Below are 14,351 nucleotides of genomic sequence, written 5' to 3' on the forward strand. Positions count from 1 at the left end.
CTTTAATTCCAATCGCCCATCCTCTTTTAACTCTTCTTAACAAGAATTATAGGCAATATTTATATATATTCTTTTTTTGTCATAGAGGCAGCTGGTGAAGTAGATGGAATGCTGGGCCTAGAGTCAAAAAGTTCTGAGTTTAAATTGGATCTCAGACATTTACTAGCTGTGTGATGTTTATTTTTGTGTGCCTCAGTTTCCTCAATTATGAGATGAGAAAAGCGGAAAAAAAGCACCTTGCAGGGTTGTAAGGGTCAAAATGAAATATTTGTAAAAAGTGCCTGGCACATAGTAGGTACTTTACAAATGCTTATTCTCTTTTCTTCTTTTGGATTACATGTGTCTTATCTACTTCTCATATCCTTATTTAACCATAAATTCCTTAATGGCTAGATCTATCTCTTTTTTTCTTTTTATTCTTGATATATCTCCCAATGCCTAAGCACAGAAATTACTTAGTAGGAGCTTGATAAATGTTTATTGCATTAGACAGCTATTAGGTATGATTGTAATGTAGATATTATTGTAACGTGGCCCATTTGACCTGGCCCAAAAAAGTTAGATCAAGGATAATTTTTAAAATCAAGAGAAATTTCAGGCATAAAACCCAGCACTCCTGTAACATGCCTTTTCTATCCTTAAGAGCAGTGGTCTCCAAAGTGGAGTCCCTGATATTGTCACTTCATGGGTGGGGGTGTGAGTAAGGTTTGAGGTATGACCCTAAGGGGTATAAAGAATAGGTAATAAGGTCCCACTTACTCCCTAACTCTCCCCTCACTCAGATATGCCAGCTTCCACTATTCTGAGATGGATTGGTACTTTTAAAAAATTCCACATCTACTCCCTCTCCTTTATGCCATCATCATTTGGTGACTATAAAAAGTGCCCCTCAGAGGATGAGTTCTATTCTTGGAGGCAGTGACTGGTGAGAAAGAGCTCTGCCTCCTGCTTTCCATTTTGGAGAGTCACATGAAGCAGGCATGGAGGGCTTATTATTTGGAAGATAAATTTTATTATATTATCTTTCCCCTAAAGCCACCCCTCTTCCCAACTCTTCTACTGCTAGTCCCAATGTCCTTGTAATCCTCTAGTTCTTAGATACTCCATGCTGACCCTTCATTGTCTCTAGCATATATGATAAATTGCCAATCTTGTTCTTCTTAGACATCTCTCACATTCATCCTGTCTCTCCACATAGCCGCCACCCAAGTTTGTCCTTCATCACTGAGTATTATAATAGTTTTCCAATTGCTTTCCTGCCTCTAGTATTTCCTTTGTTTAATTCATCTTCCATAGAGCTCCCAAAATAATTTTCCTTAAGTGCAGATTCACCAGATCATTCCCCTACTTAAGAAACTCCAATGACTCCCTAGTGATTATAGGATCAATATCATTTCATTTTTATCTAACTCTCCTTGATTTCTGGGTTGTTGTTGTTGTTGTTTTTTGGTGCTTTTTGCAAGATCTATAATTATTTGTAGAGTGGAATCTGGATACAATCTTTACATAAGGAAACAATATTTAGAGGTACACATTCAAAAAATTTTTACTGATAAGAGTTTTATCAAAAAGTTTAGGGGATCTCTGTTTTTTTTTGTTGTTGTTTCCAAAAGGAGTTTTTATTTTTATTTTTATTTGTTTTGCTGAGGCTTGACCTTGCTGAGGTCAAGTAACTTGCCCAGGATCACACTTCCTAGTGTTAAATGTCTGAGTCCATATTTGAACTCAGGTCCTCATGACTTCAGGGTTGGTGCTTCATCCACTGCACCACCTACCTGCCTCTAGAATGAGTTTTTTTATTGAAAGACCAGTCTCTGATGGCTTCTGTGACAAAACTCCTACTCCAAAATGATGGTAAAATTTAAGGTTGATGACTCAGATTTTTGTGTTTAAAAAATACATTTGGTAACTTAATTATTTTTAAAGTATTGCTAATGAAAGTCTATAGGAATTTTAGATTGTTGTTAATTAGCAAACAGGTAGGAGGCACAGTGAATAGAAGGTTGGACCTGGAGTCAGGAAGATTTCAAATCTAGCTTTATCACTTAGATGTGTGATTTTTTATTAAACCATATAATATCTTCTTCAATTTCCTTAATTATAAAATGCAAAATAATGGCAGCTAAATGCTGAAGGGGTTAGAACACCACACCTGGAGTTCAAATCCAACCTCAGACACTTACTAACTGTGAGGCCCTGGACAGGCCACTTAACCCTATTTGCTTTCCTCATTTATAAAATGATCTAGAAAAGGAAATGACAAAGTCTCCAGTATTTTTGCCAAGAAAACCCAGGTAGTGTCATGAAGAGTTAGACAAAATTGAAAAATTACCAAATACCATCACCAAAAAATGAGAATAATAATAGCACTTACCTCTCAGTGCTGTTGTAAGGATCAAATGTGATAATATTTCCAATGCTCTTAGCACAGTGCCTGGCACATGTTAGGTCAGTCAATAAACATTTATTAAGAGCCTCCTGAGTTTCCATACTCCACCTTAAACACTGGTGCTTCAAAAAAAGATGCAAAAGACAGTCCTTGCCCTCAAGGAGTTCACAATCTAACAGTAAGTACAAACAAGTTATATAAAGGATAAATAGAAAAAGAATTGAGAGAGGGAAGGTACTAGATGAAGGAGAGACAAGGAAAGACTTCCTGTAAAAGACAAGATTTTAACTGGGAATTAAAGAAAGCAAAGGAAGAGAGAAATGATGCTTAATAAATGCTTGTTTCCTTCCTTCATAACACCCTGAGTGGGGATATTGTAATATGTATCTACATGGTCCACTGTGGTAAAGAACGATATTTAAAACCAAAGAGCTGAGACAGAGAAAATAGGAGTCCTAGATCAGAAATCAAGAGGACATCCACAGAACTGATAAAGGAGAAGACTATAAGCAAACAGTACTCAGTCAATACATATTTATTAGTACCAATTAGATACCAGGGATATCGAGGGGCAGCTAGGTGGCACAGTGCTGGGCCTGGAGTCAGGAAGACTTATCTTCCTAAATTAAAATCTGGTCTTAGAAACTTACTAACTATGTGACCCCAGGAAAGTCTCTTTTAATTCTGTTTGCCTCAGCTTCCTCATCTGTAAAATGAGCTGGAGAAGAAAATGCTATCCTACTCCAGTATCTTTGCCAAGAAAACCCCAAATGGGGTCCCAGAGTTGGACACAACTGAAAAATGACTAAATTAATTTTGTTAGGTGGTGGGGATAAAAAGTCAAAAATAATGTTCCTAGTCCTCAAGAAATTCACATTCTAGGGGCTAAGGGGAATAAGGGATTTTGAGAGGTAGAGGTGAAGGTGGTGTAGCTTGGCACTTAATAAATGCTCTATTTACAGTGGTCAGTCAAAGCACAAGCATAGATTGGCAAGATGAAATGTGGGTAAGAATAAGAAAGACTTGTTATACTTCTTTTAGTTTGGACCAGAATATAAAAGCAGAGAATCTGAGACCCAACCAGGAATGGTCCCTTATTTCTTCAGAGACCCAAGCTATATAACTTGGGATGAAAATCTAGAAAGAGAAATTTGAAATAAAAAGAAGTGGTGACAAGAAAAGGATTTTGGTGGTTCAAATCTGGTTAATTTAAACTGAGATCAGATAAACTTAACTGAATGTCCTAAATTGCAATGAACAGGGCAGGGAAAATGGGCAGAGCTGAAGAAGCCAGAGAAAATGGCAAACTTAGGAAAGAAGTTTTTAAAAAATTAAATGAAGACTTTTTTAATTAAACCACCTATTATTTTGTCTTTTTCCCATTTTTCCCCCTTTCCCCATCCAACTGAAAAAAGAAAAATATAACTCTTGTAACAAATAGTCAAGCCAAACAAATTACCACTTGGGAATAAGGTTTTTTTATGTTAATAGCTTTCTATTTTTCAAAATACCAGCAAAGATAGTTTTAAACTTTCATCCTTGCCCCCCTCTTCTAGATAGCAAGTAATCCAATATAAGTTAAATGTGTGCAATTCTTCTAGACATATTTCCACATTTATTATACTGCACAAGAAAAATCAGATCAAAAAAGAAAGAAAAAACCCAGCAAGCAAACAATACCAAAGATGAAAATACTATGTTGTGATCCACATTCGGTCTCCATAGTCCTCTCTCTGAATACAGATAGCTCTCTCTGTCACAAGTCTATTGGAATTGGCCTGAAAGAGTGAGTTTTTTAATGGTGAAGTTTTTTTTACTCTTGAGCAAGAGAGAAATAATAGCTAATACTTATATAGCACTTTAAATTTGCAAAATACTTCACATTTATATTTCATCTGATCCTCACAAAGCAGGTTCTAATATTAGTACTAAGAATTAGTACCCAATTGGTAAGGTGCTAATTATTTTGTTTCACTTCATCTACTCTGCAGGGTTTTACCCTACTAAAGTCCTGCAAAGTAGATACTGCCCTCTTATCCCAATAAGATAAAGCCTTGTAAAGTGGGTACTCCATTTTATAGATGAAAAAACTGAGGCAGAGAGAAATCAGATGTTTTGTTCAAGATCACTGAGCTAAGCAAGTGTCTGAGGGAGGATGCAAACTCAGGTCTTCCTGAGATCTATTAGGAAAATAGAAAAATCAGATGTTTTTCTCTTGCCCCTGTTCTCTCTCATATTTAAATCTTCTGGGGGTCCTGTCAATACAGAAATCTCTTAATTCTTTATACATACTTCCTCAAGATATGCTGTCTCTAATGGTTTCCTTCTATCTTTTTAGATGCCTACACTGAAGATGACCTTATGCTCTATTGGAAAAAAGGGAATGATTCCTTAAAGACAGATGAGAGAATCTCTCTATCCCAATTCCTGATACAAGAATTCCACACAACTACCAAGCTTGCCTTTTACAGCAGCACAGGCAAGCCTGTCGGAGGGAGGCCTGAGAATATGGGCTGGATTTTGCTTTGTTGTGTTCTTTTTTTTTTTATTATAATTAAACCTTTTGGCTTATGCAGCTGGTTTTTATAACACTTGAATTTCCTGAAGTGTCTAATGGTTCTCAAAGAGGCAGCACCTTCCAGTGGAAAAAGTTCTTATTACCTAGGATCTAATTTCTGCCTCTATCAAGTTAACTGGGTGACCTATGACAAATCATTTTACTCCTCTGACCCTCAGTTTTAACATACATAAAATGAAGAAGTTATAAATGAAGGTCTCTTTCCAATGCAAAAAGTCTGTGAGCCCAAATTCTCAGAAGCTATAGGGTTTTGAAGTTAAAGCTAAGAATCCTAAAGAGATAGGTAATTAAGCTAAAGCAATTTGGACATCCCCTTTGCCTAGCAAATAGATTGTAATGACATTTATCAATTACAGACTCATTTTGACCTTCGGTATCATATGTGCTCTACTTAGGAGGGCAGGAACTCAAAGAAATGATATAAAAAGTATTAGCTAATATTGATAGAGCCTGCTACCATAAAGACTAAGGCTGGAGGATCCCTTGAGCTCAGGAGTCCTAAGCTGTATTGGGGCTAAACCTGAATAATATCCACACTAAATCTTAATTACCAATATGGTGAATCCTCAGGAACAGCAGGAAGCTCCCAAGCCATCTAAAGAGGGGAAAAAAGCTTGTGGATCAGCAGTGGGATAAAGCCTATAAGTGGCTGATACACTTAGAGCCTGAGATAGAGAAATCTAGTTTCTTTGAGAGAGAGATTTAAGATCTATAAAGTGATATGTGTGAATATATGAATTTATAAACATATATCATAGATGGACCTACAAATGTCTGCTTTGCAATCAAATGCAATTCAACATTTTTTCTCAAAGTAAGATGGACCTTATAGAGTCTTTTTTCTCACAAAGTAAGATGAATCTTATGGGGTTCAATGATCAAAATAGATACACTTGATCTTGTGTTATTCTGGGGATTTATCTAAGTGTTATGGTTAATTATAAAATTTTACTTCCAATGGTATGATAAAATTTCAGTAATGTTTATATAGGGAATCTGAGGGAGGGAGTGTTTGAGAAATTCATAATCTCTTTTTTCTTCTCTGTTTCGTAGGGTGGTACAACCGCTTATACATTAACTTCACTTTACGCCGTCACATCTTCTTTTTCTTGCTCCAAACCTATTTCCCTGCTACTTTGATGGTGATGCTGTCCTGGGTGTCTTTCTGGATTGATCGTAGAGCTGTGCCTGCTAGAGTTCCTTTAGGTAAGGATATCTCAACTACAACCCAAGCATTATACAATAAAAATAATTATTTTAGGATCTACCTAGCTCTTAAAAAGTTTCCTCAAACAAATATTTATAGCAGCTCTCTTTGTGGTGGCAAAAAACTAGAAACTGTGGGGATGCTCGTCAACTATAAGTCATGCTGTAATACTACTGTGCTATAAAAATGATAAGCTTAATGATCTTAGAAAAACATGGATAGACTTGCACAAAATAATGAAGAGATCAATAAGCAGAACCACTAGAACATTGTACAATTGTTTCTGTAACTGTAACTGTAAATTTGTTTTAAGTAACTGTAAAATTGTTTAAAGAACAACTTTGATTTTTTTGGACTATTTTAGTCAATTTTGACTATTTTTTGACTATTATAATGACCAAAATAACTACAAAGGACCTATGAAGGAAGATACTATCTGCATCCAGATTAAAAAAAAAAAAAACCTGATAAATAGAAATATATAGAGAATGGTTTTATACATGCACAAACACACTTATGTCTAATGGTAGCCATCTGGGGGGTAGGATTGGGGACAGGAAGAAAAAAGGGGAAAAAAGAAAAGGGGAAGAAAGTTATATGATAACTTTATATTTAAAAAGAATAGCAAGGTATACATAACAGATTTGCAGTTTCATGTGTAATCATTTTTATGTAATTGAAATGCTTGTTTTATTTCTTAAGTTCTGAATAAAATAAATAAAATTTTAAAAAGAAAAAATTCTTCTCCTTTTTACCATTTCATACTGCAAGGTTGGAAAGACTCAATTTATAGATAAAATTCAATGACAATAATTGTCTTTTCAAGAAAGTTTCTTTGGGACAAAGCTGCTTTTACAACCCCATATGAACCATATAAATAGTGCTTTATTCATCTGATTACAAAAGAACCATAAAATCTCAGAGTTGAAAGGTCATCAGTGATCATCTAGTGAATTCAGACAAATGGTGGGAAGTGGTCCTCCAACATCTATTTGAAGATATCCCAGGAGTGAAGGGACCCTTCCAGGCTAAGTTTGTCTATTTGCAATTTCCTTTTTTTCCCCCTTTTCCTTTCCTTTTCTTTTTTTGGAGGCAATTGGGGTTAAGGGTCTTGCCCAGGTCACACAAACTAGTAAGTGTCTGAGTCGGTATTTGAACCTAGGTCCTCTTTGACTCCAGCTGATCCTTTTTGTAACTTTCACCTATAGCCCCTGGTTCTTCCTTTTGGAGCTAAGCAGAGTAAATCCAATCCCTCTTCCCCATGGCAGCCTTTCAACAGCTGAAGGGCAAATATTTAATATAAGATGAAATTTAATAAAAAAGTAAATGTTAAAATATTAGGAATTCAAAATCAATTCAAAAAGTTCAAAGTAGGGAGACAATACCAGATAACTTGTCTTTTATTTTTCCTAAAAATAAAAATTTTAAAAACCTTAGTGGATTACAGGCTCAATATATTTCAACAATAAAATGTAGTAAACAAAAAAATTCCAAAACCCTGAGGTATGCATAGTAACTGGAAAGAAGGTGAAAACTCCACAGTGCTGCAGTTAAATCACACAAAAGGTACTGGTTGGTTAGTTCTGGGTATTAAATTTTATGAAGAACATTAAAAAGCAAAAATGTGTGTAAAAAAGAATAATTAAGATGGTGAAGGACCATATGAGGATAGGAAAAATTGCAGAAAAGCAGAAATATTATATATATTCTTTTCTTATTAGAATTATAAAATTTTTAATAAATATATAACTGTTATGTAATATAATATATAATGAGCTGAATATTATATTATTGTGTTATATATTATATCATATAATTTTAAATGTAATATGTAATTGCATATATTAGATACATAATTATATATTACAGTGAATTAGGAATATAGAAAATAAAAGGTGGAGGATAGTTAAACAATTGCTTGTCCTAACTATGAATGTGAATGAGATGAGCTCATTCATAAAACAGAAGTTAGCACAATAGATTTGAAAGCAAAATCCAACAATGTGTTGTTTACAAGAAACAGGTTAGAAACATAAAAATTCACAGATTTAAAATAAAAGATTAGAGCAAAATATATTATGTCTCAGCTGAACAGAAAAGAGTAAAAGAGGCAACAACAAAAATTGATTTAAAAAAATAAAAAGGGAAGCTACATTTTGCTGAAAAATAACAGAGAAATTGATTTGTCTTTTACATGTATGCACCAAATAACATATCTTCTAAATATTTAAGGAAAAACAAAATGAATTGTAGGGAGAAATAGATAATAAATCTCTAATAGTGAAGGAATCTCCACTTACTCCAATCAACTCTAGATATATTTTACCAAAAAAGAAAAAAGAAGAGCAATTCTGAAGGGAAGAAACTTGGGCTATTTATAGCCATATAAAGAAAAAACACTAGTTTTTTCAAGTTAATTCAAGTTAAAGACTATTTTTACTGATATATAAAAAAATTGTTGAATAGTGCATGTCCTTTGACCAACTATATACCACTATAAGGTTTATATACAAAAGAAATCAAAAAAAAGGAAAGGGGCCTACATGTGCAAAAATATTTATGGTAACTCTTTTTATAGTGGCAAAAAAAAATCCCAAATCCTAGAAACTAAAGGGATAACGAATCAATTGAGGAATAAGTTGTCATGTATAAATTTGATAAGCTGTAAGAAATGAAAAAATTGGTAATTTCAAAAATACATATGAACTGATACAATGAAGTAAGTAGGACCAGATGAATAATTTTAGATCTTAATTTTATAATAATGAACAATTATGAAGAGTTTTATAAAGTGATGAAGAATTGAGTGAAAACTAAATTATATAATGACAATACTAAAACAACAACAACAAAAAAAAGGAAACCAAAAAAGCTGGAAAATGCGAAATGATTCCAGTATGGTCAAATTTACTAACCATGACATAATAGATTTAGAAGGGAGAATAAAATATATGTGTGTAAATATATATATTAGAATGAATTGTTTTTTTTTTTTTCCCTTTGCTTGTTTATTACAAGAAATGTTTTTCTTTTCTTCTTTTCTAATGGGTGGACTTGGGGAAAGATAAAAAATAGATTTGACATTTTTTTAAATGGGGGATTGCAACAGTTGTGGAATATTGAATGCACTTTTAGATCAGGTCACTGCATTATTACTATTGTTGGATTGTTTCAGTCATATCCTTCTTTATTATAAATTTTACTTAATTGCTTTTTTTTATAGCTTTTTATTGACAAAACATATGCATGGGTAATTTATCAACATTTTATCAAAAACTTTTGTTCCAACTTTTCCCCTCCTTCCCTCCACTCCTTGCCCTAGATGGCAGGGAGTCCCATACATGTTAAACATGTTAAAGTATATGTATGTTAAATACAATATATGTATACATATTTATACAGTTGTCTTGCTACACAAGAAAAATCGGATTTAGAAAAAAGGTAAAAAATAACCTGGGAAGAAAAACAAAAATGCAAGCAAACAATAACAGAAAGAGTATAAATGCTATGTTGTGATCCACACTCATTTCCCATAGTTCTTTCATTGGGTCTAGCTGCTTCTGTTTATTACTGATCAAATGGAACTGACTTGGATCCTCTCATTGTTGAAGATAGCACTTCCTTCAGAATTGATCCTAATATGGTATTGTTATTTAAGTGTATAATAATTTCCTGGTTCTGCTCATTTCACTCAGCATCAGTTTATGTAAGTCTCTCCAAGCCTCTCTGTATTCATCATGCTGGTCATTTCTTACAGAGCAATAATATTCCATAACCTTCATATACCACAATTTACCCAACCATTCTCCAATTGATGAACATCCATTCATCTTTCAGTTTCTAGCTACAACAAAAAGAGCTGCCACAAACATTTTTGCACATTCGGGTCCCTTTCCCTTCTTTAGTATCTCCTTGGGATATAAGCTCAGTAGCAGCACTGCTGGATCAAAGGGTATGCAGTTTGATAACTTTTTGAGCATAGTTCCAGATTGCTCTCCAGAATGTCTAGATCCGTTCACAACTCCACAATTAATGCATCAGTGTCCCAGTTTCCCCACATTCCCTCCAACATTCATCATTATCTTTTCCTATCATCTTATTGCTTTACTTAAAAAAAAAAAAAAAAGCATCTTGGAGTGAGGATAATATGTAAATGTAATTTAAAACAAAAATACATTAATAAAACTGGAGAAAAAAGAGGAATGAAGGTGCATGATGATATTTGATAACTATTTCAATATAATTGGTTTCCTTTTTAATCCGATGTATTTTATTTTAAACATCATGTGAATATAGAAAAATTATTAACCCTTTCTGTGCCTCCATTTCATATCTTTTAGGGAAAATGTTATTTTATTCTTTTAGGAAATAGTCAATTCATATAATAGCCATTCATTATTTTAAAAGCTCCTGCTTGAGTACTATTTGTAGGGAAGGTGAGAAAAGGACCTTTAGCCTACTATTGACTAATAATTACATTTTAAGACCCCCTGTCACTATCCACTCTTAAAAAACAAACAAACAATAACACAGGCCATTTGTCTATATAGGCATAGGTATATTGGTGGTAGTGGGGGGCACCAAAAATAGATAACAATCCTGACAGAGAGACCTTTAAGAAACACTCCAATTCCTTCTGATTCCATATTTACTAAGCAGATGTTTTCATCTTCGTTTAATGAATTTTAAAATTAATTTCATTTCCAGATGAATTTTCACTGAGAATTTTCTGCCTGTATATCAGAAGCAATTGCAGGGTAGCTTGAATTGATACAATACAAATAAATTGGCATTTCTGGTTTACAAATCAGTCTGGCAGTTATAATTCCTTTAGGAGAAGTGGGAACTGAATTTCTATCTCTACAAGGCTGCCTGAGCCATCTCTAGAGCAGAGTTAGAATAAGGTCAAATTAGAGTTAGATGGCAGCAGCAACAATAATAATAAAAGAATCAAAACTTTGCAGGATTGGCTATTACATTTATAAAATACCTTAAAGTTTAGAATCGTAGATTTAGAGTCAGAATGGACCTTTGAGGTCATCTAAATCCAACCTCTTAATTTAGAAATAAAGCCCAGAGAGTTTGGGCAGTAGAAACAAGAAAACCTGAGTTCGAATGTGGGGCTTCAGATACTGTGTGACCCTAGGAAATTAACAATCTCTCACAGACTCAATTTCTTCATCTATAAAATGGGGAGAATAATAGATTCGATCTATGAGGAATATCATGAGATCAAATGAGATAATATTTATAAAGCACTTTGCAAACCTTCAAATACTATATAAATGCTAGCTATTATTGAGTGACTTGCTGAAAGGTCTCATAGGTAGGGAGTTGCAAAGAGAGATTTGAATCCAGATACCGCTCCAAATCCAGTGGTCTTTACACTGTTACCTCTACTCATCTGCTATATTTACTTTCTCACAAATACCCTGGTTTCAAAATTTCTGGAATTCTTTACTAATGGCTCAACCACATAACACAAAGGGGGAATTTTTTTTTTAAAGTAGAAACTTAAGACAGATGAGAAGCAACAAATAATGAAAACACTGACAATACAAACTGAGCTTTCTTTGATTTTTAATCTTAACATAGTGGTATGTTTCTAAGGTATCACAACTGTTCTTACCATGTCTACAATCATCACCGGTGTTAACGCCTCCATGCCTCGAGTCTCCTACATTAAGGCTGTGGACATCTACCTGTGGGTCAGCTTTGTGTTTGTGTTTCTCTCCGTGTTGGAGTATGCAGCAGTGAACTATCTGACCACTGTACAGGAGAGAAAGGAGAGGGAGCTTCGAGACAAGGTGATGTTATTGTGTAATTAAAGCTTTGGGCTTCTGGTTGAAAATCATATATCACATTTTCTCTCATACTTTGGTCTAGTGGTTTTCAAAGAATGATTTCAGAACCCCAAGACTCACTCTAAGGTAAAAAATATTTTCATTATAATTATATAGATGTTATTTGCCTACTAAAATACTCTCCCTTTTCTAATTACATATCTGCAAGAGGCTGAATTTTCTTCACATATTTCAACCAAAACAATCACAATAGATTGAATACAAAAGTTGGCTATTGAGCCAAACATAAAAGATATTTACAAAAAATATATTTAAATTGCTATTTAAAAATTTTTTTTGTTTTGGAAAATAAGTAATTTTACAAAAAGGTTATTTATATTAACATGAGATGAATTTATAATTTTTAACTTTAAAAATAATAAATGATTTTTCTTTTAAAAAAAGTTTGTTCCTAATATGGAAAATATTGATAGATACAAAATCCACATGATCATAAGTTCTTTGGGATCTTCCAAATTTTTCTGGAGTGTAAAGGGGTTCTGAGACCAAAAAAAAAAAAAAAATGAGAACTACTGCTTTGTTCTGTTTAGTATGTAGAAGGAATATGACATAGTATAAAAATATGGATCTGGAAAAAATGAAAGAATGTAGCTTCATATCCTGGCTCTGTCTCTTACTGCTTGTGTGTCTTTTGATAAGTTAGTTAACATAGACCTCAATTCCTTAATCTAAACAACATAGGGAGATGGATTGAATTATCTCTAAGGCCCCATTGTATTTATGATTCCCTGATCTTTTTTGGTAAGTTTTAAAAACACTACTGGTTAATATTTATGCAGGGTGTTCCAAAGGTTTTAGTTAACTTTAATAGCATAAAACTTCACTAAGACTTTTGGAACACCTTACATAGCACTCTAATAATGCACACATCATTCCCAATTGATCTACATATATATCTCCCATACTGTTTTCCGAGATTGCCCAAGCTGCCATTTCATGAATCTCTGTTCCTTCAAACTGGATGTCAAAGTCTGTCTCCTCCAGAAAGGGTACTCTTATGAGCAGCTTCTTATTAGTACAAGCCCTGCTTTCCTACTAGTCTTGCAATTGTTATATTTATCTACATCTATATCTATGTATATTTATGTTGTTTTCTGTATTCTGTTATCATCTCTTTGAGGGTAGGAGTTAGAGCTAATCTTTAATATGTCTCTTCAAGCAGGTGATATGGTGCTATATTTCAGAATAAATACTTATGTGTGGGAAAAGGTGAAAAACTTACAGCATATATTGATCAGAGACTGTTAACTAAAGTAGATCAAGCCTATTAGGCCTCAGTTTCGGCTTCTCTGGAGTCACGTGATTTTAGATAAGGCTGGACTACATTCCATTGTCCAATGTGGCTGAAGAAACTGTATCTCACCTTGTCTACTACATTCCACTGACCAACTAGGGGAACAGTAGACTTATGTGATTAATCACAACATATAGAGGGCGGGATTTTGGAAGTTCTTTGTCTGACATGTATAAAAGTTGTAAGCATTTTCAATGCTCTGGCCCTATCCTGCTGTGAATTTAGCTCACAGACCAGGATGGGGCCCGCTTCTTGAGATTCTAATAAATAATTATGCTTTCTATGAGTGATCTCTGAGTAGTCAATTTGGGTAGGTCTTTTTGTCCCAAACACTGAGATAAAACAAAATTAGTTACATGCCATTTTTGCTTCTAATTTTTTTTATTAAAAAGAAAATTAGGTAGTTGGAGCTACTGCTCTTAAGGAATGGCATCAGTATTTCAAAGGATATATAGTTATCCCTTCCATATTGCTGGGGTGGGAGTGTGGTATTCCCATAATCTGGAAAATCAGTATAAACATTTGGCCCTCCCTTAGTATCAGAAAAGATATTTGAATTATTAAGGTATTAAAAATAAAATGTTAATATTATACACATATTTTATACATTTTTGAGTTTCTAAACTTTTTTGTGTCATTTGTGGTTTCCCCAAAATTCCCATTTAATTTCTCATGTCTGATATATTGATATTGCCATGGGGAAATTTATGATGTGGAAGGAATACCTGTACTAGGATGTTCTAGATGGTCACTTTAAGGATTGTGTCACCATCACTATTGATGCCATCACCAGTTTGGTGGTATTTGCAGTAGGTACCATGTTTGGGATAACTTCCTATGCTACCTGTTCAACCCCAAAAGAAACTTAATTTATTCACAGTTCCACCCTGATAAAGATGGGAAAACCAAGTGTTCAGCAGATGGTTAGTGGATCTTCACTCTGAGTCAACAATGCCTTTCCTTATTTTAATGTAATGTTATACTTTAAAGTATATGTGTTTTAAGAAAGAGGGAAATGC

The 14,351-nt window shown here is 33.8% G+C and overlaps 1 protein-coding gene across 1 annotated transcript in view; it reads left to right on the top strand.

Moving 5' to 3' along the window:
• The window catches only part of LOC141566159 (gamma-aminobutyric acid receptor subunit rho-1), a 50,585-nt gene that overhangs the window by 35,855 nt on the left and 379 nt on the right, over positions 1-14,351 (top strand). The window contains exons 6-8 of the mRNA XM_074310308.1: positions 4,728-4,868; positions 6,021-6,173; positions 11,785-11,981. Of these exons, the coding sequence (XP_074166409.1) occupies positions 4,728-4,868; positions 6,021-6,173; positions 11,785-11,981 (491 nt within the window). The remainder of the gene's footprint in view (positions 1-4,727; positions 4,869-6,020; positions 6,174-11,784; positions 11,982-14,351) is intronic.

This window comes from Sminthopsis crassicaudata, chromosome 4 (genome assembly GCF_048593235.1).
Source record: "Sminthopsis crassicaudata isolate SCR6 chromosome 4, ASM4859323v1, whole genome shotgun sequence".
Classification (NCBI taxonomy): domain Eukaryota; kingdom Metazoa; phylum Chordata; class Mammalia; order Dasyuromorphia; family Dasyuridae; genus Sminthopsis; species Sminthopsis crassicaudata.